The 25,330-nt window shown below is 40.6% G+C and overlaps 2 protein-coding genes across 4 annotated transcripts; one reads left to right on the top strand and one right to left on the bottom strand.

Annotated features, from left to right (window-relative positions):
- The first annotated feature begins 581 nt into the window (after positions 1–581).
- Positions 582–15,562, top strand: LOC120055809 (long-chain-fatty-acid--CoA ligase ACSBG2-like). Of its 2 annotated transcripts, XM_039003916.1 has the most exons (16): positions 582–730; positions 1,445–1,523; positions 2,729–2,803; positions 2,968–3,242; positions 3,865–4,136; positions 4,662–4,750; positions 4,952–5,072; positions 5,327–5,407; positions 5,771–5,920; positions 8,162–8,329; positions 8,511–8,692; positions 8,939–9,172; positions 9,377–9,594; positions 12,836–12,975; positions 13,188–13,431; positions 13,938–15,562. In XM_039003916.1, the coding sequence occupies exons 3-16, from the start codon at positions 2,739–2,741 to the stop codon at positions 14,021–14,023; spliced, it is 2,325 nt and encodes a 774-aa protein (XP_038859844.1). In that variant the 5' UTR covers positions 582–730; positions 1,445–1,523; positions 2,729–2,738; the 3' UTR covers positions 14,024–15,562. The 2 variants fall into 2 exon arrangements, with proteins under 2 accessions (XP_038859844.1, XP_038859760.1); XM_039003832.1 differs by lacking the exon at positions 1,445–1,523.
- Positions 15,563–17,556: 1,994 nt separating this feature from the next.
- LOC120055690 (flavin reductase (NADPH)-like) lies at positions 17,557–25,111 on the bottom strand. 2 transcript variants are annotated; one of them, XM_039003706.1, is made up of 5 exons: positions 25,066–25,111; positions 22,962–23,117; positions 22,593–22,794; positions 22,157–22,321; positions 17,557–17,923 (listed from the first exon to the last, which is right to left on the bottom strand). In XM_039003706.1, the coding sequence occupies exons 1-5, from the start codon at positions 25,096–25,098 to the stop codon at positions 17,760–17,762; spliced, it is 720 nt and encodes a 239-aa protein (XP_038859634.1). In that variant the 5' UTR covers positions 25,099–25,111; the 3' UTR covers positions 17,557–17,759. The 2 variants fall into 2 exon arrangements, with proteins under 2 accessions (XP_038859634.1, XP_038859552.1); XM_039003624.1 differs by lacking the exon at positions 25,066–25,111 and adding an exon at positions 24,905–25,031.
- Between the last annotated feature and the right edge of the window lie 219 nt (positions 25,112–25,330).

Genomic DNA, 25,330 nt, shown 5'->3' with positions numbered 1-25,330 from the left:
TTAAAAAATGTTCAATGCAGAGGTTTTTCACAGCACAAAAGGTATTGTTGCACAATGTTTGTTCCACAGATGAAGGATCTGTGTATTGTGGGTCAAAGTATCCTCTTTCCTCATAAACTTTCAGAAGTTATCTTGCTTTATCAATTCATGTTATATCCTGATGATATAAATCCGATAAGGGCTGAATCGATAACTTGCTTTGGTCCAGTCTAAATGACCAGTGTCTTACCCGAAAGTGGTTGTTTTACTTCATATTCTTAGAATATACTTTGAATCAGAAATATTTGTCCTCTATGCACAAAAAAAGTGAATGAAATTTGTCTTAACTGTGTTTTACATTCACTTAAACAGGCACAGCAATGTCAACACTGGCTTAACTCAGTTCCCTATGCTATAATGTAGTCTGCTACCCCCAAACAGCCTCCTTGTCAGTTTCCAGAACATATAGCTGCAGATGGGAACCTTATTTCAAGTCTATTGGTGGAACGTTAACTAGGCATTTGACCCATAGTAGGTGTGGGGGAAATTACGTAAGAGTGCAGACGGACCCGAGTGGGACGGTACTGTCACCCGTACAAGACCTCCACAGGCTTATCAGCTGCTGTCCTGGGTCCCATGTTGTGCACATCACATCGAGGCCCACCAAGTTTTCCCTGCACTCTCCTGCCAAGTTGATATCGTATAGCACCTGACTCTGTCTATCCCTGTCTGAACAAGGTCTCAGAACAAGGTAGGATATCATCTCTGTCTTTTCAATAGAATGGTATTCTGCTGAATATTACTACTCTGGAATTAGTTAATCTCTTTTTTATTGTGTCCTTGGACTCTTTCACAATATGCTTATTTTTTGATGTGCCAGAGCACCACCTCAATCTACAACTCACAGACAGCTCTTGCAACATGTTCCTACAGTCCTTGCTCACATGTCAGAGTGGTGAACAGGGGTCATTTGTTTGTCTGTCTTGGTTTGTGAAATCAATTTGAAACAGTTCTTGCATTATAAACCTTTGTGAATATTTAGTATTAAGACAAATGTGGTAGTCAGTATCTAAAGCAAAGCATTTACTGATGCTGGGATGTGTTCAGTTACCTATAATTGGATGTATTTGTCTAACCATTAAAACCAAGAGTAACTGTGATTTTGACCTTTAGATTGCCCTCTGGTAACAATACAGTAGCCTTCATCATTGAATCTCAGTAGCGAAGGCATGTTCAGAGTGAAAACATGTGACCAGTAGCCTATAATAGCCTCAAGCATTGGTTGCCTGAGATATACAGTATATTCAAAAATGTGTTCAAAGCAAACAAACCAACATGACCTAGCCTACATCTCAGGACATAAATGTAAAACCATGTTCGAACTAAACTGAACCAAGCTGGTTCCTCGTGTTTTATTGTTTGGCCAACAGGCTCAAGCTTCTTCTTTATTGTCTCCTGCTACAAGGCCTCTTGTTAAAGCCAAAACAAAACCGTGCTAAACTGGGTCACTCTGAGGCTGTTGCTGTTGGAGAGATACACAGACTGTGAGCATCTATAAAATATTTCTAAAATATATTTCAATATTTTATATGGACATGTAGGAGCATAGCTACCACTGTATATTTTTTGTGTCAAGTTGCTATCTTTAATATATAATCTTTTAAGATGTAAGCAAAGAGATTCTATCCAATTGATGTATTACAGTTAATTGTCAGTGAGCAGAAATGTTTGCATAATTGTGTGCAAAAGTTTAGTGGCTACTATATTGCCACATAACACAGGCAATCGTTTTGCAATTATGATGAACTTTGCCCTAGAGAAATCTTGGCCCGTAGTTATCCGATCTATCTGGTCAGATCTTCTGTCCTTTTCTATTTTAAGTGGTGATAGTTATAGGAATGTCCTCATGAACCAGATTCAAATTTCCAATCACTGTTATAAGCTCTATGTCTCAATATTTTAACTGCTTGTTTGGAATTTGAACCGCGTCTTTCTCTCCATACATGTTTAAAAACTTATTGGCAATATTGTGTACTCAAGACATGGTCTCATTATGATCTGAATGTCATAGCTAAACTATAGCGGCTCTGCTTGAAAATTGTCTTCACAATTTCAAGATAAAAACACTAGATGGCACAATTTGACTGAAATTGTCCATCATAGCCTGATTGACTTCATGCCAGAGATAATGATGAGGTATCATGGTCAAGTAACCCAACATGTTACTTCATATACACTTCAATACATGCTTTGGGCCTATGCTGTATTTGAAGACATGTAATAACCAAAACATGCACTATGTGTGTGTATGAAGATAACTACTGTACAGAATCTTGACAGATCTATCCAAGATGAGACAAAAACGTTTTTTTCACCATAAATGTATGCTCACCCCTTAGCTGTCTCAGACCCTTTTTCAATATCACTTTCTTGGTCAACTGTCTTGATGTAACCTACTGTATTTAAGTTAAAGGTTGGAAAAAGCTCTGCAAATTGTTATGTGTTTTTGGCACAAACCCCTTAATTTCGCCATTCTTTATCAATCTAACCAAGCAGTCATTGGCACACTGCCTCTGACACTGTCATGTTGCAATACCCACTCATATAAGGATCCAGGAGGAAACACTTATTTTCTTGAAATTAGTAGAATATCAGGAGCCTTTGCACGACCTAGTTAGAGATTTTATTAATTTGATGATCTAGCGGTTTTTGCATATCTAACGTCGATATTTGACCTCTTTTATTTAAGCAATTACAAGATGTCTGACCAACAGGATTCCGTTGTCACCAATGGGGTTCCTGACATAGAAAAGAGTTCTGAGAGGTATGTGGACCTATCGTAACCTTCTATGCTGGAGACTAATTCTGTCGGGACTGTTGAAATAACATTTTATTATTACTGAATATTTACCAAATAATGGTACCGTATTTAATGACTGAGTGTTTATTAATTTAAAGTATATTTTATTTTCATGTGTTTTATTCTAGTTGTGCGAGTGACATTCCTCTTGGAGAAACCGAACAGTTAGTACCAGTTGCCAAACTCCAACAGAAGGAAATCTACTCCAGTCCCCTCATCAACGGAGGAGTAGTAGACCATCCACAACCAAACTCAGAGTCAGAGTCTGATGGAGAAGACAAAGACAACCAGGAGACAGCTGCTGAGGAACCTGCAGTGATAACCCCATCAAGAATACCTGAACCACCAGCCAAACTACCCAGATCCCCTGAACAAGAGGGACCTCAAGGGGATCCTCACTCAGGTAATAGCAGCGTATCATGGTAGGGATACAAGTTTTTTTATATATAGGATATTAACTCAACCTAACTGAAGCAGATCAGATGTTTTATCACCTGTCACAGGCACATGATATATGTTTTGTAATTCATAATACAGCAGCTATAAAGACATTTGTTAAAGAGGTTGACAGAACTGTGCCTGAAATCATAATAATTTAAGGGTTACAGACACTCATGAACAGTCAATTATTATTTGATCTATGACACATTTTTTGCCTGTAATTCTTTTTGTTTTCGATCAATCAACTTTAACCTTTTTATTTAATCAGAGCCATGTTCAACACTAAAATATGATTGGTGTGTAGGCAGGGACATTCCATAACTTCCTCTATTCTCTATAGTAATCTGATACAGGCAGCTTCAAATCCAAATATTTATGCTTCACACTGTGACAGCGAAGGAGGGTGGAGTAGAGCTGGACCAGTCTGATTCTCAGACGTAGCCATACCTCCCTGATTTCTGGTCCTACCTGCGTTCCACTACATTCTTGTGGGAACAGGGAAGGGGAATACTAATCTCTGAGATTACTCCATAAACAACCAATGATGGCAGGCAACTGCTGCCCCTGCTGTCCCCATACTACAGGTGCCTCGGTGCCCCTGAAGCTGTCGGATGTGTCCCTGGCCACAGCAGAGCAGCTCTGGTGCACCTCCAGGGACCAGGCGGTTAAGCTGAGGATGGCTGAGACTGGGCCGGGATCCGAGGCCCCCATGACTGTCCACCAGATGTTCTTAAAGACGGTGAAGATCTATGGAGACCTGCCCGCGGTGGCATCCAAGAAAGAGGGGCAGTGGGTCACCCTGACCTGGAGGGAGTACTACCAGCAGTGCAGAGCGGCGGCCAAGAGCTTCCTCAAGGTCTGTATATTGATGTAGTTGTTGTGTGAGTGTCTGTGCTCTTTAGTTGCTCTATGGTCTATGCTTGCATGAGATTTAATAGAAAACGTTTTCTATGCTTAATGTTATGATGTACTTGTACCTGGATGTTCTCTGCATTTTCAGTGGCTCGAGGCCTAGGGGTGTTTTTGAACTGCGCCAGTGAATTCTAATAGAATACGAACTATAATGCAGATCGGTTAACATCACTGAATCTTCAAATAGGCTATGGGCTATTTAGAATTTGAACTCCAGAGACAGGATTATGAATGTTTTCACAGCAGAAAGAATGTTCTCCCATTGTCATTTCTGTCTCCTTGTAAGAATGGTGCTGGTGAAAACCAACACTTGGGTGTGTCAAAGCTAAAGTTACTTGTCACGGAGAGCGATAAAGTGGAGTAGTTTACAAAGCATCATATAGGTCAACAGTAAATGAGGCAGTGTGCCACATTCTCATTGATTAAACATTTTTATTTCGGACTCTGTCTCTTCCCCCCTCTACTGTAGTTGGGGCTGGAGCGTTACCATGGCGTCGGTATTCTGGGCTTTAACTCTCCCGAGTGGTTCATCTCAGACATCGGCTGTATCCTGGCTGGGTAATAATAAAAACAATTTTCCATATAGCATGCACTGTCTTACCATACACTACTCTGCACTATTGTTCATACTACATTCTGTGAGACTTAGACAACTTTCTCATAGAAGGCTAATTCATCCCACACACTCCAAGGACAGCAATCACAGTCTTAACCACCTCAATAAGAAAGCTGTCTGATCTGACGTGTGTGGTCTGCCAGGGGGTTTGCTGCAGGCATATACACCACCAACTCCCCCGAGGCGTGTCAGTATGTGGCAGACAACTGTGAGGCCAACGTCCTGGTGGTGGAGAACCACAAACAGCTCCTCAAAATCCTCCAGGTGAGACCCCATAACGGAACTATAATGTGGTCCTGGTTGTGTCTGCCAAAAGCCATAGAACCTATGCACAGAATTATGCAAATATACAACCATAATTCTGAAGAAAAAAATATATTTTAAAATTACATTTATCCAATACTGCACTCTAAATTGTACTTGTAAGTAGATCGAGTGAACATAACCTATTTATATATTTATTGTTTTTGTGCCAAAATGATTAATTATAAATTCCCTACTTTGTTCATACCTTTCAGATTAAGGACCAGCTTCCACACTTGAAAGCTATTGTTCAGTACAAGGATGAACTTCAACAGAAGTTGCCAAACCTGTACACTGTAAGTTTCTATTGAAATGAAGAAGATCTATATCTTGTTTAGCCAGCCGGGAAAAAAACATTCCTGATTTGCATTACAGATATAGCAATGTTAGTAGCACACAGTATTTCCTATAATATTGTAGAACACAATATTTCCTGTCACACACTGTAACTGTGAGACTCTTAATCCCTTCACATTACTAAGCAAACTGAGCCAAATCGAGCTGTACCGGGCTGGCTTGGCTACGCATCCACCATAGTTGATGGAACCTTTCAGGAAAGGACAATGTGAAAAGAAAATATCCAAGCCAACACAATACGGTTGGGATTGGCCCTATATTGTGAATCAGGTGTTACTGACTCAACCTCTGTCCTCCTACAGTGGGCTGAGTTTATGAAGCTGGGTGAGGAGGTGTCTGATGAACGGCTAGATGCTGTGGTGGACAGTCAGAGGGCTAACCAGTGTTGTACGCTCATCTACACCTCTGGAACCACAGGCAACCCCAAAGGGGTGATGCTAAGCCATGACAATGTGAGTATTGTCAATGACATGATGATGTACAGTGCATTCGGAAAATATTCAGACCCCTTGACATGTTCTACATTTTTGTTACAGTCGCTTTTGTTACAGTCGCTCCTATGGCCTATTTATTGCCTACCTCCTCATGCCTTTTGCACACATTGTATATAGATTCTCTTTTTTTTCCTTTTTTTTTTTTTCCTACTATGTTATTGACTTGTTTATTGTTTACTCCATGTGTAACTCTGTGTTGTTGTCTGTTCACACTGCTATGCTTTATCTTGGCCAGGTCGCAGTTGCAAATGAGAACTTGTTCTCAACTAGCCTACCTGGTTAAATAAAGGTGAAATAAAAAATTTAAAAAAACAGCCTTATTCTAAAATTGATAAAATATTTTTTTCCCTCATCAATCTACACATAATACCTCATAATGACAAAGCGAAAACAGGTTTTTAGAAATTTTTGCAAATGTATTAAAAATAAAAAACTGATATCACATTTACATAAGTATTCAGACCCTTTACTATGAGACTCGAAATTGAGCTCCGGTGCATCTTGTTTCCATTGATCATCCTTGAGATGTTTCTACAACTTCATTGGAGTCCACCTGTGGTAAATTCAATTGATTGGACATGATTTGGAAAGGCACACAGCTGTCTATATATGGTCCCACAGTTGACAGTGCATGTCAGAGCAAAAACCAAGCCATGAGGTTGAAGGAATTGTCTATAGAGCTCCAAGTCAGGATTGTGTTGAGGCACAGATCTTGGAAGGGTACCAAAAAATTTCTGCAGCATTGAAGGTCCCCAAGAACACAGTGGCCTCCATCATTCTTAAATGGAAGAAGTTTGGAACCACCAAGACTCTTCCTAGAGCTGGCCGCCCAGCCAAACTGAGCCATCGGGGGAGAAGGGCCTTGGTCAGGGAGGTGAGCAAGAACCCGATGGTTGCGCTGACAGAGCTCCAGAGTTCCACTGTGGAGATGAGAGAACCTTCCAGAAGGACAACCATCTCTGCAGCACTCCACCAATCAGGCCTTTATGGTAGAGTGGCCAGATGGAAGCATGGTGGTGGCAGGGGGATGTTTTTCAGCGGCAGGGACTTGGAGACTAGTCAGGATCGAGGGAAAGATGAACGAAGCAAATTACAGAGAGATCCTTGATGAAAACCTGCTCCAGAGCGCGCAGGACCTCAGACTGGGGTGAAGGTTCATCTTCCAACAGGACAAAAACACTAAGCACACAGCCAAGACAACGCAGGAGTGGCTTCGGGACAAGTGGGGCTCCCGAGTGGCGCAGCGCTCTAAGGCACTGCATCTCAGTGCTAGAGGTGTCACTACAGACCCTGGTTCGATTCCAGGCTGTATCACAACCGAACGTGATTGGGATTCCCATAGGGCGGCGTCGTCTGGGTTAAGGTTTGGCCGGGGTAGGCCGTCATTGTAAATAAGAATTTGTTCTTAAGTGACTTGCCTAGTTAAATAAAGGTTAAATAAAAAGTATCTGAATGTCCTTGGGTGGCCCAGCCAGAGCCCGGACTTGAACCCAATCGAACATCTCTGGAGAGACCTGAAAATAGCTGTGCAGCAACGCTCCCCAGCCTCCTAACAGAACTTGAAAGGATCTGCAGAGAAGAATGGGAGAAACTCCCCAAATACAGGTTTGCCAAGCTTGTAGCGTCATACCCAAGAAGACTTGAGGCTGTAATCGCTGCCAAAGGTGTTTCAACAAAGTACAAAGGGTCTGAATACTTATGTAAATGTGATATTTCAGTTTTTTATTTTTAATACATTTTCAAACATTTCTAAAAAAAAATGTTTTTGCTTTGTCATTATGGGGTATTGTGTGTAGATTGATGAGGGAGAAAAAAACGATTCAATCAATTTTAGAATAAGGCTGTAACAAAATCTGAAAAAAGGAAAGGGGTCTGAATACTTTCCGAATGCACTGTAAATAGACTAGTGAGGAAAAAGCTCTATATTTACATGTACATTTACTGTACTGGCAGTATCCAGGTTGCTCTTCCTTCGTCCTCACAGAATGTGGTGACGCCCTCAGACACATTACATGTACTATATAGTGGAGCTCTGGGTCCACTGGACACTCAATTCAGTATGTGAAAGTGTCACAGTTTTGTCCATGTATTGTTCACGGCAAGTAAAGGACAAACAAAACATCTGGCTTATAGTTTTCCTCTGTGGTAAAGGAGGTTGGAATAATATTAGTTGAATGTCTCATCTGACTCTCTCCTCAGATCACCTGGACTTCAAATGCGGTCGGAGCCATGACAAGTCTGCAACATGGTGTGGAGTGCGTGGTGAGCTACCTGCCCCTGAGCCATGTAGCTGCCCAGGTCAACGACATGTGGATCTGCATGAGATTTGCAGGGGCAACGTATTTCGCAGAACCAGACGCCCTGAAGGTCAGAATCCCTGAGTGTTGTACTACAGATAATGATGCTGTGCATTGCTTTCCTTTCAAAATGCTGTTTACGAAGGCAAGAATTGATTGAGGTTTGGTGGTTTGGTTTTGACTGGGTTGAGGAGGGTAGGCCTGGGGTAACTTTATATGACTTGATAACTGCTAACTTTCTGATTTCCTAGGGCTCTTTGGGGACTACTCTGAAAGAGGTGCGCCCCACAAGTTTCCTGGGAGTTCCCCGTGTGTGGGAAAAGATGCAGGAGAAGATGAAAGCCATCGGTGCCAAGTCCTCTGGTATGAAGAAAAGAGTGGCTGACTGGGCCAAATCCATCGGATTGCAAGCCAGCTACAGTGCCATGAATGGGTAAGGATTTATGTCAGGTTCTTGTTGTTCATTAAACCCACACTTCAGAAAGAATGTGTATTTTCAGTGCATCAAATAATTTTTTTGTTGTTTCACCCATCGATATGATCTTATCAATAACATTAGAAAAAACATGCATCCTCACTCACACCCAACTAATATTTTTACATCTTAAACTGGATTAAATTCCAGCCATAATATTTTCCACAATGTGTGGTATTTCTCCGTGTTTTCTGTGGATTACAGTGAGAACCTGGTGCCCTGGGGCTTCATGCTGGCAAACAATCTGGTGTTTAAGAAAGTTCGCTGGGCCTTGGGTCTGGACCGCTGCAAGAACTGCTTAACAGGGGCCGCACCCATCACTAAGGAGACTCTGGAGTACTTCATGAGCCTTAGCCTCCCGCTGTATGAGCTGTATGGGATGAGTGAAAGCACCGGCCCTCACACCATCTCCTGGGGGAATAACTTCAAGATCATGAGGTCAGCAACTGGAAAACTAGGGTGTGAACTGCCATTTGTAATGACAGTTACATTAATTAATTTGTAGTTGACAAAGCTATCATTGTATAATAGCAAATAATGAATTGATACTGATAAGCCATCAGATATGAAGTGACATCTAATAATCCTTCTTGCTTTTCGGTCTCACCATATGAAGAATTGATACCATGATGTTGTCCTCAGCTGTGGAAAGGTGGTGGTTGGCTGCCAGACCAAGTTGGACAAGCCAGACGAGGATGGGAATGGTGAGATCTGTTTCTGGGGGCGTCATGTGTTCATGGGCTACCTGAATGAGCCAGAGAAGACTGAGGAGGCCCTGGACCAGGAGGGTTGGCTGCACTCTGGAGACCTGGGCAAGCACGACAAGGACAACTTCCTATTCATCACAGGGAGGATAAAGGGTATAGTACTTATTTATAGTTTATTTTGTAGATGTATATACAGTAGCCATTATACAACATGGCTACCAGTGCTGGGTGTCAATGGGAGTAGGATGCAGTTGCTCCTAGACACTGATCAAAGTAAAGTTTTGTGTACCTTCTCTTGATACTAAGTCTGTGCCTTAGGTTAACTTCCCCATAAGAAAAAATACTATAGTATACTATGCTCTACATACTGTAGTATTACTATATTTATATACTATAGTATTCACTTGAGTGTTTTTGTGGAAGTCCTTTGGGTGGTGGACCATTCTTGATAGTAGAACACCTATATTCACTATACTATACTATAGTATTAACTGTAGTGTTTTTGTATACTGTTGTATAATGTAGTAAAGTTTATAGTATGAATACTGTATTGTATATGATATCTATAGTAATTACAGTAGTGTTTTTTGCAGATAATACTGTAGTATTTACTATAGTGTTTTTTTGTTTTCATTATCTTTGACATAGAAGTGCGGACATGACTGTAGTATACTATAGTATTCACTGTAGTGTTTTTTCGGAAGTATACTGTAGTAACGTTTACTATAGAATTTACTATAGAATAATATAGTAAAAACTATTTTATACAGTGTAACGACCCTGGGTATATAACTTTTTATGGCTGCAGGGGCAGTATTGAGTAGCTCTGTTTAAGGTGCCCATTTCAAACGGCCTCGTACTCAATTCTTGCTCGTACAATATGCATATTATTGTTATTATTGGATAGAAAACACTCTCTAGTTTCTATAGCCGTTTGAATTATGTCTCTGAGTGGAACAGAACTCATTCTACAGAACTTTTCCTGACAGGGAGTGAGATTTCAGAAATCTTGGCCCCTGCTCCCAGGTCAGTTCATAAGTCCCTGTGAATGCTATGATGCTACAAACACTGCCTACGCCTTCCTCTAGATGTCAGTAAGAGGTGACAATTTGAATGGAGTCGATTGCGCAATCAGGGCCTGTATAAAAGGCCAAAGACCGGATGTACCGTTCTTTTCCTGCTGCGCCTGACGCACGATGTACGTCGGACTTGCTCTCTTTCCAAGCTTGGGTTTAGCCAGTAATATTTCGCCGGTCATGTTTTTACTCGTTATAGGTGTTAAAAACATCATACGGTAGTTAATTTAAACCGTTTTATAGCAATTTATATCCGTTTAGTGCGATTTTGAGGCATTGCTTTGTGTTGCACTTTGAAGCGCCGGGCACATTTCGGGGTCCCGGTCGAACGTTAGTGGGCATTTCGACGGACAAGAGGACATCTTTCGACCAAAAGAAGATTAGACCCAAGAAAGGATACATTGCCCAAGATTCTGATGGAAGATCACCTCATAGTAAGAAATATTTAAGATGATAAATTGTTGTTCTGTCGAAAAATTTTAAACGCATATTCCGCCATTTTTTTTGGTATAGCTTCGCTTGGCGAACCTTGTATTGCACAGTAAGGATAATTTTAGAAATGTAATTCAGCGATTGCATTAAGAACTAATTTGTCTTTCGATAGCTGTCCAACTTATATTTTTTTAGTCAAGTTTATGAATAGTTATGCATGAGACAAGATCACTGTTAAAGATGGCGCCCGACATTTTCAGGCTAGTTTTGCTAGTATTGTCATTGTATAACCACGGTTTTTTGTGGCTAAATATGCACATTTTCGAACAAACTCTATATGTATGTTGTAATATGATGTTACAGGAGTGTCATCGGAAGAATTCTGAGAAGGTTAGTGAAAAAATTAATATATTTTGGCGATGATTACGTTATCGCTCTCTTTGGCTTGAATCAATGCTCGGGTAACGTTTGCACATGTGGTATGCTAATATAACGATTTATTGTGTTTTCGCTGTAAAACACTTAGAACATCTGAAATATTGTCTGAATTCACAAGATCTGTGTCTTTCCATTGCTGTGAGCTGTGTATTTTTAAGAAATGTTTTATGATTAGTAATTAGGTAATTCTCGTTGCTCTCTGTATTTATTCTAGTCGAGTTGTGATGGTGGGTGCAATTGTAAACTATGATTTATACCTGAAATATGCACATTTTTCTAACAAAACCTATGCTATACAATAAATATGTTATCAGACTATCATCTGATGAAGTTTTTTCTTGGTTAGTGGCTATTTCTATCTTTATTTGGTCGAATTGGTGATAGCACCTGATGGAGTAAGAAACTGATGGAGTTGTGGTGTCTTTTGCTAACGTGGTTAGCTAATAGATTTACATATTTTGTCTTCCCTGTAAAACATTTTAAAAATCGGACATGTTGGCTTGATTCACAAGATGTGTACCTTTCATATGCTGTATTGGACTTGTTAATGTGTGAAAGTTAAATATTTAAAAAAAATATTTTTTTGAATTTCGCGCCCTGCACTTTGAGCTGGATGTTGTCATAGGTGTACCGACCTCGGGCTTGCAGCCATAAGAGGATTTATAAGCGCGGAAATCGACTCGCACGAGCATGCTTTTGCGGCACAGTCGATAGCGCGCCGGACCTCGGGCTAGAATGTCGAGGGTTCGAGACCTGCTCCCTGCTGTTTCATTACAATACTATAGCAATTACTGTAGTGTTTTTGCAGATATTACTGTAGTATTTACTAGTATTTAATGTTTTTTGTTTAATTATCTTTGACAAAGAAGTGGGGGCTTTCTCCTTGAGCAATTTTTCCATAACCTGTTGGTAGGTAGGTAAATATTACTGGAGTGGATAATGGATAATTCAAACCCTCTGCTCTTTTCTATAACCTGTAGGGAACACAATATATGGTCTATACTTTGCATGTAGGTGTGTCATTCATGGGTGGCACAAGTAGGGATATGGGGGATTGGAATGGGTTGAGTATATGCAAATGAAATACTGTAGTATTACTATAGTTAAAAATCTTACTGTGGTCTTTACCACAGTGTTTTTTGTGTGGAGAATACCATAGTATTTAATATACACTGAGTGTACAAAACATTAGGAACACCTTCCCAATATGGAACACCTTCCCAATATTGAGCACCCCCTTTTGCCCTCAAAACAGCCTGAATTCGTCTGGGGCATGGACTCTACAAGGTGTCGTTCCATAGGAAGGCTGGCACATGTTGACTCCAATGCTTCTCACAGTTGTGCCATGTTGGCTGGATGTCCTTTGGGTGGTGGACCATTCTTGATAGTAGAACACCGTGTAGACCTATGATCTAAATATCCTCAGAAAGAAATCTCTTGTCCTGCAGAGCTGATCATAACAGCAGGAGGAGAGAACATCCCACCTGTACCCATTGAGGATGCAGTGAAAGCAGAGATCGCCATCATCAGCAACGCCATGTTGCTCGGAGACAAGCTGAAATTCCTCTCCATGATGCTCACGCTCAAAGTAAGGCCTCCAACGTTAGATGTGTCTTGTATTGCCAACTCTTATGGTCATTGGCTTGCTTTAGAATTCTCGCTTTTGAATTATTAAGCAATTAGAATATAATTATACAGCACGAACAGATCTGGAACCAGGCTATTTGATGTTTGCTCTGTTCAGCAAATACTACCACTCCTGGATCACTCCTAACCTTTGACTCCACTCTCCCTCCATAGTGTATAGTCGACGACAATGGCGAGCCGACGGACGAGCTGACCCCAGAGGCTGTGGCGTTCTGCCATCAGCGTGGCATAACGGCAACCAAGGCCTCTGAGATCATAGCCAGTAAGGAACCAGCTATTTACAAGGCCATCCAGGAGGGCATAGAGCGTGTTAATGCTAAGGCCACCTCCAATGCCCAGAGGGTCCAGAAGTGGGTCATTTTGGACAGAGATTTCTCTATATCTGGGGGAGAACTGGGTGAGTCAGTCAGTGTGAGAAATCAGTTGCTGGTTTTTATTGGATGGTTCTGTCTGTTTGAGCATGTGACAGAAGAGAGCAGTGAATAGTATTGGATTGCATTTTCTTCCTCATCTTAGTGAGTTGATTTTGTGTGCTTCTTGTTCATTGTGGGATTAAAATAAATATAGTTTAAACTAAAGCTAGATAACTAAACCAAAGCTAGTCTGTGAGGTTGTAGATAATGAGCTTTTTCATAATTTGACACACTTTTACAAAGAACCCTTAGAGAGAAAGAAGTAAGTGTTTTGCCAGTAATGTTTATCATGTATTGTATCTGACGAGGCAGTCTTGTGACTGGTTTATATACCAAACAACATTCCTGTAGATACCATTGCATAATCTGTCTTCCAAGCTGTTAAGTAGGTCAAATGTTGTGATTGAAGAAGCACGGGAAAGAGAGTAGTCTTTTTGAGAGCACAGTAAGTCTGATTGAATATCCATTGTTTTGTCTATCTTTTCTCCAGGACCTACCATGAAGCTAAAGAGGGGGGTTGTTGTCAAAATGTTCCAGGAGAAAATCAACAAGATTTATGGAATGGCACAAGAATAACAGAGGAACTCAACATGGACTAGAGAAGACTTGAGGACTGTAGTTAATGGACTATTAAATGCATCTGTAGACATTTGAATGTGTCTCGTTTTCCAGTAACTAGAGAATTATTCCATTGGTATCTGCTCCATATCAATATTTAAGCTGTTTTAATGTACATAAGATTTCACAGCATTGATACACAGCATTGATATTTGCACTTTTTTTGTAAATAAACCTTATAATCATCATTGCGAAATCTAGTGTCCACAACTGTAAAAGCATTTTGTGCAGTTTTACAAGCTACACTGCAAAAATGAACTATTATTGCAACCATGGCAATAGTTTATCATATCACTATCATAGGCTTTTTAGTTTATTATTTGTTAAATATATGAACATGTTTGCAAAAACCACTCTCAAAATGTGTCAGGAGAATCTAAGGAGATACCAAGGAGAATCTAAATTTAGCAATGCTATACTGTACCCACTTCAAGTAAAGGAGAGTGCCTCAAAACAAAATCATTGTATCATTAATGTAATGTTTGTCAAGTGATTCCATCATTATTTGGATGGTATACTGTAATGTTTTCATTTTATTTTAGCCAATTATTTCCCATGTACATTATAATCAATATTAAAATGTTTATTTTTATGTGTTAAATGAACATGATCAATAAAAGCAAAAAGCAAACAAACTGTTCTGGACCCCCCCAAAAAACATCACGTTGGTAGTATCTCACACGCACCGTCTTTGTTGTTTCATTTGAACAGCAATTATGAATTTCCTCATCAGAGGACGGTGCCTATGATGTGACAGCTACTGTATGACGTCATAGAAACCATTTGACAAGAGGTTCTGCTGAGATAGCTCATGCTGAACTAGATACGTACTGTATGTTCTTATAGATTTCCTACGAATGTCTGCTACTTGTCTTTTACAGGTGACCCCTTAATTATTGAAACCTCCATCCTGAGTAAATTAGGCAAGAGCCTATTCGGTTGATGGGGAACTCCCTGGACAGTGGTCTTATAATGCTATGTATTACAAACTGGGATACATACCCCACCATGAGAGGTGTTGTGGAAAAGTGATGTATTACAGTGACACTGAGTACCAGTGTGGTTGGTCCTCCTGAAGTACTGTATCAAAACCTACTGATGTCACCAAACTACAGGAGCCCACTGTAAAGTTTGTAATTATGGTAACTGAAGCCATAAGCGTGGAGGTTCCACACAAATAGGTGTCCTTTAAATTCTTATAATACTAGAATTACCATTGAATTATCCCTAGTTTTGCTACCATGCTGTGTTGTCTTAGGTCTCTCTTTTTTGTCTTAGGTCTCTTTTTTTGTTGTCTTAGGTCTCTCTTTATGTAGTGTTGTGGTGTTTCTCTTGTTGTGATGTGTGTTTCGTCCTACCTTTTAATTTTTCATCCCAGACCCCTTCCCAAGCAGGAGGCCTTTTCCCTTTTGGTAGGGCGTCATTGTAAATAAGAATTTGTTCTTAACTGACTTGCCTAGTTAAATAAAAGGTTCAATAAAATACAAGTTCAACTGACCTCATGCCCCTTTATAATTTCCCCTCAAATATTTAACAGGATTGACTAGTTGAGTCCTATAGAGTAGGTACAGTACTAGCTCCATCTGGTTTCTGGCATACTGTTTACACATATCCAGGCCTTTCAGATCTTCACAGAAGTGTCAAGGACTGTCAGTAGTGTGGGTGACAGACAGTAGTGGTCAGTTGTGATTGGGAAGAATGTCATCTCAAAGCCTTCCAGGCCATTAGCTTGGTCAACTAGACTGACTGCTGCTCTCACGTTTGGTTTCAGCGCAGTGTCCTTCTAGTTTACAAGGCTTCAAGGCTACTGCAGGACAAAGAGAATTTGGCCAATTGTCAAACAGAATTTCAACAGACAAATTGGTCAATCAAAGACAGGTCAAAGTAATTTCACAATTTATTAGTGGGGAAAGGTTGCTGATGGCTGCATACTGATTGCACAAAGTTAAATCCCATAGGGGCTTACAGCAAGATAGGCAACTGACTTCTCTCTGAGGTTGAATATAAGCCAAATCTCCCCAACAATTTATGATTTTATGTAATGGGTCAATCAAATGATCCTTTGACAGAACAGTGAGCTCCTTACTGACCGATATTCACACCTGCACCAGGAACCTTTGGTCAATTACACACCTACACGCAGAATGCTGACCTACCTGGGCAAACATTTGTTAATTATGTTCAAAATGTGTTAACGTATTACAGTATTCAATTAATCAATAATATCTGACTAGCATTAATGATGAACAACTACAAAATGGAAAATATGCTATTTTACACCATATCAAGTGAGTCCAAAAAGTTGTATCCTCACGGTAATGATGACAGTTTATGATACGGTAATGCCCCCATGTGGTAACAATAATTTTTGACAACACCTTCACAGTGCAGATTTACCATGAACATACAGCGCATTCGGGAAAGTATTGCGACCCCAGACAGCTTTATTCTAAAATTGATAAAATATATTTTTCCCCTCATCAATCTACACAGAATCCCCTTGACAAAGCAAAAACATTTTTTTTGAAATTCTAGCTAAATTATTAAATATAAAAAACATACCTTATTTATATAAGTATTTAGACCCTTTGTTATGAGACTTGAAATTGAGCTCAGGTGCATCCTGTTTCCATTGATCATCCTTGATATGTTTCTACAGTTGATTGGAGTCCACTTGTGGTAAATTCAATTAATTGGACATGATTTGTAAAGGCATACACCTATCTATATAAGGTCCCACAGTTGAAAGTGCATGTCAGAGCAAAAACCCAGACATGAGGTCGAAGGAATTGTCTGTAGAACTCCGAGACAGGATTGTGTCGAGGCACAGATCTGGGCAAGGGTACCAAAAAATGTCTGCAGCATTGAAGGTTCCCAAGAACAGTGGCCTCAATCATTCTTAAATGGAAGAAGTCTGGAACCACCAAGACTCTTCCTAGAGCTGGCCGCCTGGCCAAACTGAGCAATCGGGGTAGAAGGGCCTTGGTCAGGGAGGTGAGCAAGAACCCGAAGGTCACTCTGACAGAGCTCCCCTATGGAGATGGGAGAACTTCCAGAAGGACAACCATCTCTGCAGCACTCCACCAATCAGCACTTTATGGTAGAGTGGCCAGACGGAAGCCACTCCTTAGTAAAAGGCACATGACAGCCCACTTGGAGTTTGCCAAAAGATACCTAAAGACTCTCAGACCATGAGAAACAAGATTCTCTGGTCTGATGAAACCAATATTGAATTATTTTGCCTGAATGCCTAGTGTCACGTCTGGAGGAAACCTGGCACCATCCCGTATGGTGAAGCATGGTGGTGGCAGCATCATACTATGGGGATGTTTTTCAGCGGCAGGGACTGTAACGTAACAAAATGTGGAAAAAGTCAAGGGGTCTCAATACTTCCTGAATGCACTGTAATTGTGCAAAATACTTGAAAATTATGTAATTTCTTTTTCAAAGAGTCCCTAGACCTTCAATTACTTTTTATACCATTTTAAATGTTTGCTTCATGCCAAGCCACAAAAATATAGCTTGTCTTTATTGGGTAACAAACTCCATATCATAAATGGAATAAAAACATTGACACATTTTGCTCAACCCAGCAGAAATACATTTCATAAAATATTCACAATAATGAAAATAGCACAAGATGGTAAACAATATTACAATTAAAGGCTGAAACAAACAGAACATTGATAGCATTTCATTCATTTTTGGTTGTGATGGCAACCGCTTTGTTGAACCAGACATCGGTGTTGAGGAGGAAGAGCATGAAACGAGCCACATCACCCCTTCCTACAGCACTTCCTACAGGCAGGCCATTGGAGTCAGGAACAAAGTAGCCCTCGTGGGTAAGGAACTCTTTACCTGGTGAAAAGAACTAAGTAAATAGAGATCCATTTGTTTGCATCATCATTATGATTGGATAAGAGGTCCATTTCACTAAGTCTTCTGAGAAAAGTGCAGGGACTTGTGGTAGTAGCAGAACTATGACCCTAAGTTAAACCCTTACACTCGTGGGAATTGGCCTATATGGATAGATCTAAATTGAAATGTTTCTTACAGAAGAAATATGGAAAGCTTATACATAACCATGGTAGCAATCAAAAGGGAAACGTTTGGAGACTATGGGAAAATCATTGTCCTAAAATGAGGACAAAACAGCTAATCTGACACAAGACAGACATCGAGTCCAAACATTACGTTGCTGATTTTATGTGCATTTTACATTTACTGTACTTGGTGCCGCATTTGTTGATCAACCGAATCTGAAAATACTCTGGATACATTCAGTAACATAAGAATATTCATGGTAATTTGGGGTAGGTGCAACATAAGACTAAACAATGACAAGGGTTTGAGTGAGAGGTCTAACTGGTGTCTCCAAGTGGCCACACACCTCTCTAAAGTGTGCACAGTTCCTGTGTAATTTCAATGTACTTTTATGACTCAAAGAAGAGTCTTCAACTATAAGGTGCTATTTTGAACTCCCATAGCTGTGCTGTTGAGGAACTAGAGCAAGCACACTTGTAATTGTTTTGTTTGGAACAGAGCTCTGCATCCCCGCCATCACACAATTACTCTTGTTGTTTACGCATTCCAGAAACGGTCCATTATAAATCGCAATCTGAGTCAGGTGGGCATCATTTGAAAGTGTGTTCTATTGCCAACACGGCTAGCTAAGTTACAAAATACGATCTTACAGTAGTAGGCTTTCACGAGGCAATTCAGAGGAGCAGATGGTAATTTTGGTCCGCATAGGATAGAGTCACAACTGCATTCAGATGCGTGTTCCCTGCCAAATTTCTTCACAATACAGCAAACATAGGCTCCTTCTGTTCAGAACAATTCAGGGTAATACGCCATGTCATCTTGTAACTGTACATCAAGCATAGTGCTCATAAACGTTGACACATTGGCTTGCTTTTATGACATCAAAGCGGTATTTATTATAATCTTCAATGTCTCATTTTTCAAAAATACATTGAGTCCTCTTTATTTATTTTCCTTCACTCAGAAAACAAAACATTTGCAAAAGGGATGGGGGCAACTTCTGCCGTGCACAGTGCTCAAGTTCAGAACCGCTGTCAGTCAAAACCAATACTGCGCTGTAAAGCAGAGACCTTCAGCTCTGACATCATGTACAGCATAGCAACTGCATTCCAATTTAGGTGCTTATAATAATAATAATGTATTTTGTAAAGTGCTTTTCATTATATAGAATAGTCTCAAAGTGCAAAAAATAAAAGATAAAAAACAAATAGTAAAAAAATGTAATAATAATGGACATAACTAGACAGGGCAACTGTCCAAGGAGCACAGCTATCAACAGAAAGCCTTCCTAAAGAGAAAGGTCTTTAGTCCTGTTTTAAATGAGCCCAGAGTCTGGTGCCTTCAGGTGGTCAGGGAGGGCATTCCAGAGGCTGGGGGCAGTCAAGCTGAATGCCCGATCCCCTAAAGAGCACAGCTCAGCTATCGCTTGATAGGGGTTATGGAGGGAGAGCAGTTTTCGTGAATACACTGGAAAGTCAGCAGGAGTGTTTTGAATACAATCCAGAATGAGACAGGGAGCTAGTGCAGAGATGCTAGGATGGTGATGTGATGGTGTTTCCGCACTCTCATCAGGATCCTGGCAGCGCTGTTCAGGATGTATTGGAGCTTCTGGAGACTCCTGCCTGGGATCCCGATGAAGAGTGTGTTGCAGTAGTCCAGCCTTGAGGAAATAAAGGCATGGACGAGCTTCTCTGCATCAGACTGAGTGAGGGTGGGACGGAGTTTGGCAAAGTTCTTGAGGTGATAGAATGACGATTTACACAGTTGTTTGATATGGCTGTCAAAGTTCAGGGAGGAATCAAGCTTTACATCCAGATTGGAAACTGAGGGGGAGAGTGATGTTCTGTCCTACAATGGTGAGGTCTGTTAGTGGTGAGTGCTGGACCTGGTAGGGGGTGCCAACAGGTAGGGCCTCGGTTTTGCTGCTGTTCAGTTGAAGGATGTTTTGCATCGCCCATGCCTTTATCTCCTCAAGGCAGGTGTTCAGATGGGCACATGCATCAGAGGTACTTGGAGCAGTTTTTATATGCAGCTGAGTGTCATCAGGATAGCAGTGGAATGAGATTCCATGCCAGCTGATGAAGCGCCCGAGGGGCAGCACGTACAGGATAAACAAGATTATCATCTTATCAGTGTACAAATGCCATTTTCAACCTGTATATGGGTACGAGTGTAAAAAGCTAGCCAGGGAGGGTTACTGCTGAACCTGAAAGTGGTTCAGTCTTACGTGATGACTTACGTGATTACTGTAAGTCAATATATTAGAAACATGCATACTGTATGACAAAATTAATCCTGTAACAATGAAAATGTTGGAGTCTTTTAGAACAATCTTTTAAAGGTGCAATGCAACAGTTTTCATCTCAATATCAAATAATTTATTGGTAACAATTAAGCACCTTACTGTGATTCTTATCAATTAAAATGGTCAAAAAGAGCAATTTCTCAAGCAAGAATTTTGCTAGGACTGTCAGAGTGTTCTGAGTGGGGAGGGGAAAACAGAAAACTAGCTGATATTGGCAAAGAGGTTTGGAACTCTCTTTCTTATTGGTCTATTTAATAATTTACTGCCTACTGAAGTCACCAGGCAGGCCAAAACTCAATTGACTCATTTTACTAATTTATTACCTACTGATATCACATGGCAGGCCAAAACTCCATCCCACCACAACAGTCTTTTCAAACAGCTCTTACACTGAAAGGGCATTATGATCATTTTCACAATTTCACAGTATTATTCCAACCTCATTGTGTGGAAATATAAAACATGTTTTTGACTGCACTTGGCCTTTAACCCAGCTCCAGAATACAGTATACACTACATTGTGAGCAGGTGTATGTGGACACCTGCTCATCGAACATCTTATTCCAAAATCATGGGCATTAATATGGAGTTGCTGCTATAACAGCCTCCACTCTTCTGGGAAGGCTTTCCACTAGATGTTGGAACATTGCTGTAGGGACTTGCTTCCATTCAGCCACAAGAACATTAGTGAGGTCGGGCACTGATGTAGGGCAATTAGGTCTGGCTCACAGTCTGCATTCCAATTCATCCTAAAGGTTTTCGATGGAGTTGAGGTCAGGGCTCTGTGCAGGCCAGTCAAGTTTTTGCACACTGATCTCGACAAACTATTTTTGTATGGACCTCGCTTTGTGCATGGGGGCAATGTCATGCTGAAACAGGAAAGGGCCTTCCCCAAACTGTTGCCACAAAGTTGGAAGCACAGAATCGTCTAGAATTCCATTGTATGCTGTAGCGTTAAGATTTCCCTTCACTGGAACTAAGGGGCCTAGCCCGAACCATGGAAAACAGCCCCAGACCATTATTCCTCCTCCACCAAACTTTACAGTTGGCACTATGCATTGGGGCAGGTAACGTTCTCCTGGCATCCGCCAAACCCAGATTCGCCATCGGACTGCCACACGGTGAAACATGATTCATCACTCCAGAGAAGCTTTACACCACTCCTTCCAATGCTTGGCATTGCACATGGTGATCTTAGGCTTGTGTGTGGCTGCTTGGCTATGGAAACCCATTTCATGAAGCTCCCGACGAACAGTTTTTGTGCTGACGTCGCTTCCAAAGGCAATTTGGAACTCGGTAGTGAGTGTTGCAACCGAGGACAGATGATTTTTACACGCTATGTGCTTCAGCACTCGGCGGTCCCGTTCTGTGAGCTTGTGTGGCAAACCAGTTCGCGGCTGAGCTGTTGTTGCTCCTAGAATTTTCCACTTCACAATGACAGCACTTACAGTTGACCGGTACAGCTTTAGCAAGGCAGAAATTTGACAAACTGACTTGTTGGAAAGGTGGCATGCTATGACGGTGCCACGTTGAAAGTCACCGAGCTCTTCAGTAAGGCTATTCTACTGCCAATGTTTGTCTATGGAGATTGCATGGCTGTGTGCTCGATTTTATACACCTGTCAGCAACGGGTGTGGCTGAAATAGCCAAATCGAATAATTTGAAGGGTTGTCCACATACATTTGTATATATATATATATATATATAGTGTATCTAAACTAGACCCTATTCGTCTGTCTTACCTGTGGCAGGTAAATTCTTGAGACCCGGCGGCCTGACAACTGTCCAGTTAACATCCTGTGTCTTCTTCAGAAAGTGCTCCATCTCAAACATATTGCTAAGGACACTTCGGATCATTGGCAGCAGCAGGAAGCGGATGAGGTAAGATGACTGTGTGCCAGAGTTAGCTATGGGGATGAAAATGAGAAGATGATAAGGGAATGCTGTTTCACAATGATAAAAACACACAACTGACTTTGTACATTAAAAAGGCAACATGATCACTGACAAAATACAGTCATGGCATTGTTTATTTAACCCTTATTTTACCAGGTTAGAGAGGCTCTATTCATCCCTTGGTGGATTGAGGCCTAAGTAAGTAAGTTACCAGGTAAGTTGACTGAGAACACATTCTCAAGTTGTTCTCAAATGTAATCAGTCATATTTTACTTTACTTACGGTCAGTGTACCATGAAGTCATGGTGATAATGCGGTTCACTTTGGCCTCTCTCATGGCATTTACTGCAGCCCTCATAGACAAGGTGTATCCAGTGACTCCGGAGAGAAAGGATGCAGGGAACCCCAGGCAGGATATAACTGCATCTTGTCCTTGGAAGTGAAGTTTAAGGCTGTCTTCTGAGAAGATATTGCCCTCAACCACCTGACAGAACAGAGAAAATAGCAGTTTTATGGTATAGGCTATCTCAGGCCTGGTGTAAGGTTCACACTTCATAAAGCCTCTATAAAAAACATTGCTGCTGCGTACCTTACAGAGGAAATGTAAAAAGACATACAATTGGTGCTCAGACAAGATATTACATTATTTACCTTTAATTTCTCATGTTGCACTGTCAATTTCCCTGGGTTCCTGACAATGGCAGTGACAGCGTGTCCCTGCTGAAGAGCTTGGTTCACCAGATACTGTCCCGTCTGTCCAGTGGCTCCAAGCACGGCTATCTTCATCTTGACACTCGGAAATACACTCTAAAATAAAATAAATATAATGTATGAAATATAATCATTCACAGTCAGAGGGTCAATCAAACCATAGACAGATACTTTTTTGTAAACAGAAATCCCGACGATGATAAGTTACAAAATCATGAACTCACATTTACAACAGTACAAGTTTACAAGCAAGGGTGTGCAGTGGGCGTAGCACGACTTATCACGTGAATAGACTGTGTAGCAACACCCACATTTTCATAACTGCTTGAAACATAATCAACTTAAAATGTATTAGTTCTTATTCTTCTATTACAACAAATGTCCATTTGCATTTAAGTCATTTAGCAGACGCTCTTCTCCAGAGCGACTTAACAGTAGTGAGTGCATACATTTTCATAGTTTGGTACGTTTAACCCATAATAGCCTTTAGGATTTTGATTCATAACGTGTTAATTGGATGGTTCAATTATAAATGTTTCAGACACATACTAGAAAGGCCAAAAAAGGACATGACCTGTGTGCATTGAATGGACATTTACAAGAGGTCTATTTACACAGTAGATGGCAGTGTGTACCCCTTCATTATTCCACTAACAAACCAACCCACCCCAATGTCACCACAGCCAACTGCATCTCTTTTCATAATGGGCATAACAAACAGCCTTATAGAGAGCCATAACAAAGCTGATCATAATGAAATATGATACATTTTCAGTGAGGAAAACCCCCGATTTGTTATCTGAAAAGTGAACTTGGATTTTGATTATGAACTGTTGAAATTCAAAGGGCAATACTGAGAAAACATTAATTGATTGTTCATTACTTTTATAGACTGCCTCCTGCGTTTGCCTGTAAGGCCCTTCAGTAGACAGAATTAAACCAGGATTAATCTAGGGGGAAATTTGACTGTGTGGCACGAGGTCTGATCACACTATCTGTGTTGTATCCATCTGAAAATGATTATTTCTGCAACTGTGAAATGATAATGGACAGTAAGCTAACGCAAGGAATATAAAAGGCAGCATTATGAAAATCAAACCAAGAAATTAGAAAATGCCAGGAGATGTATTTTATTTTATCTGATAGGCATCACATGCACTGAAAAGAACCTACAGACTCTGGCTACACTGCATAGGAATAATCTTATATACAGATGACATGTTTCATTTCATAACTCATATTTTGCATCAAACTTGATTGAATTTCCCATGTCCTATCCCTTGGTGATGACCAAATTACACAAGGTTTGTAAACTGTTAGGCTATACCTGGACAATCTACAATACTCCGAATGGTTCATGCATAGCAACATGGCTAACCATGTAGGGTAATGTAGGGTAATTGACTCACAAATGCGATCAAAAAATCAGTTTGCTCCAACCGTAATGTAAAAGCTTATGTATTAAAGGGCATCATACAACCAAGTTGTGTTGTGTAATTATTTTCCCCAACTCAGTTAAGCCAAACCACGCCCCATTATTCAGAGGAGCGTTCTACAACGCTTTGCGCGCTCTCCAAGTCCGGAAGTGAATATCACGTAGCGCGAAATTTCAGTCACTTATTAATAACGTTTGCCCTTGTATTTCAAGATTGAAAAATAAAATAATGTTGTGGACAGAGCCAGCCATTAACGTCCCTTAACGCTCAAAGACAGATTCAATGGCTGTAGCATAGCGTATTCGACTGAATTATTAGCTAATAAATATTTGAGAAATGATGAATAATAAGCATATGCTTTTACCTGATAATAGACTACTCATGATAATATACCTAATTAAAATACCGAGCTAGTAACGTTAAGTAGCCTAGCTAAACTTAACTGACCTTCAATTGAGGGAATTCAGCAGAGTTCTGAGACATTTTTACAACTCATTGAAACTCTTAAAATAAATACATGGGAAAATGTTACCAAACTTGATAATAATAGGCCTGCATTACGGTTGGCAACTAATTGTTAAATTACACTTTCCAGTTTCCATCCTTACCTTGGAAGGCCACTGTCTCTGCGCTGATCGCATGTGAGTGAGACAACGCTAGCTAGCCAATGGGAGCGTAGTAGAACGCCCCTCTGAATAACGGGGCGTGGTTTTGGCTCAACTGCGTTGGGAAAAAGAAAGACTCTTGCTTGTGACTTGGATGCGTTCAAGATCTGCAATGTTTCACATTGTTTCGTCTTTTGATTGAGCACATCACGATATAGTCAATGTTACTTTTTCTAATCACAGTCACAATTATTTATTTCTTATGAAG

This window comes from Salvelinus namaycush, chromosome 1, assembly GCF_016432855.1.
Source record: "Salvelinus namaycush isolate Seneca chromosome 1, SaNama_1.0, whole genome shotgun sequence".
Taxonomy (NCBI): Eukaryota; Metazoa; Chordata; class Actinopteri; order Salmoniformes; family Salmonidae; genus Salvelinus; species Salvelinus namaycush.
The sequence above is the reverse complement of the archived record's forward strand: the minus strand, read 5'-3'. Positions and strand labels throughout refer to the sequence as shown.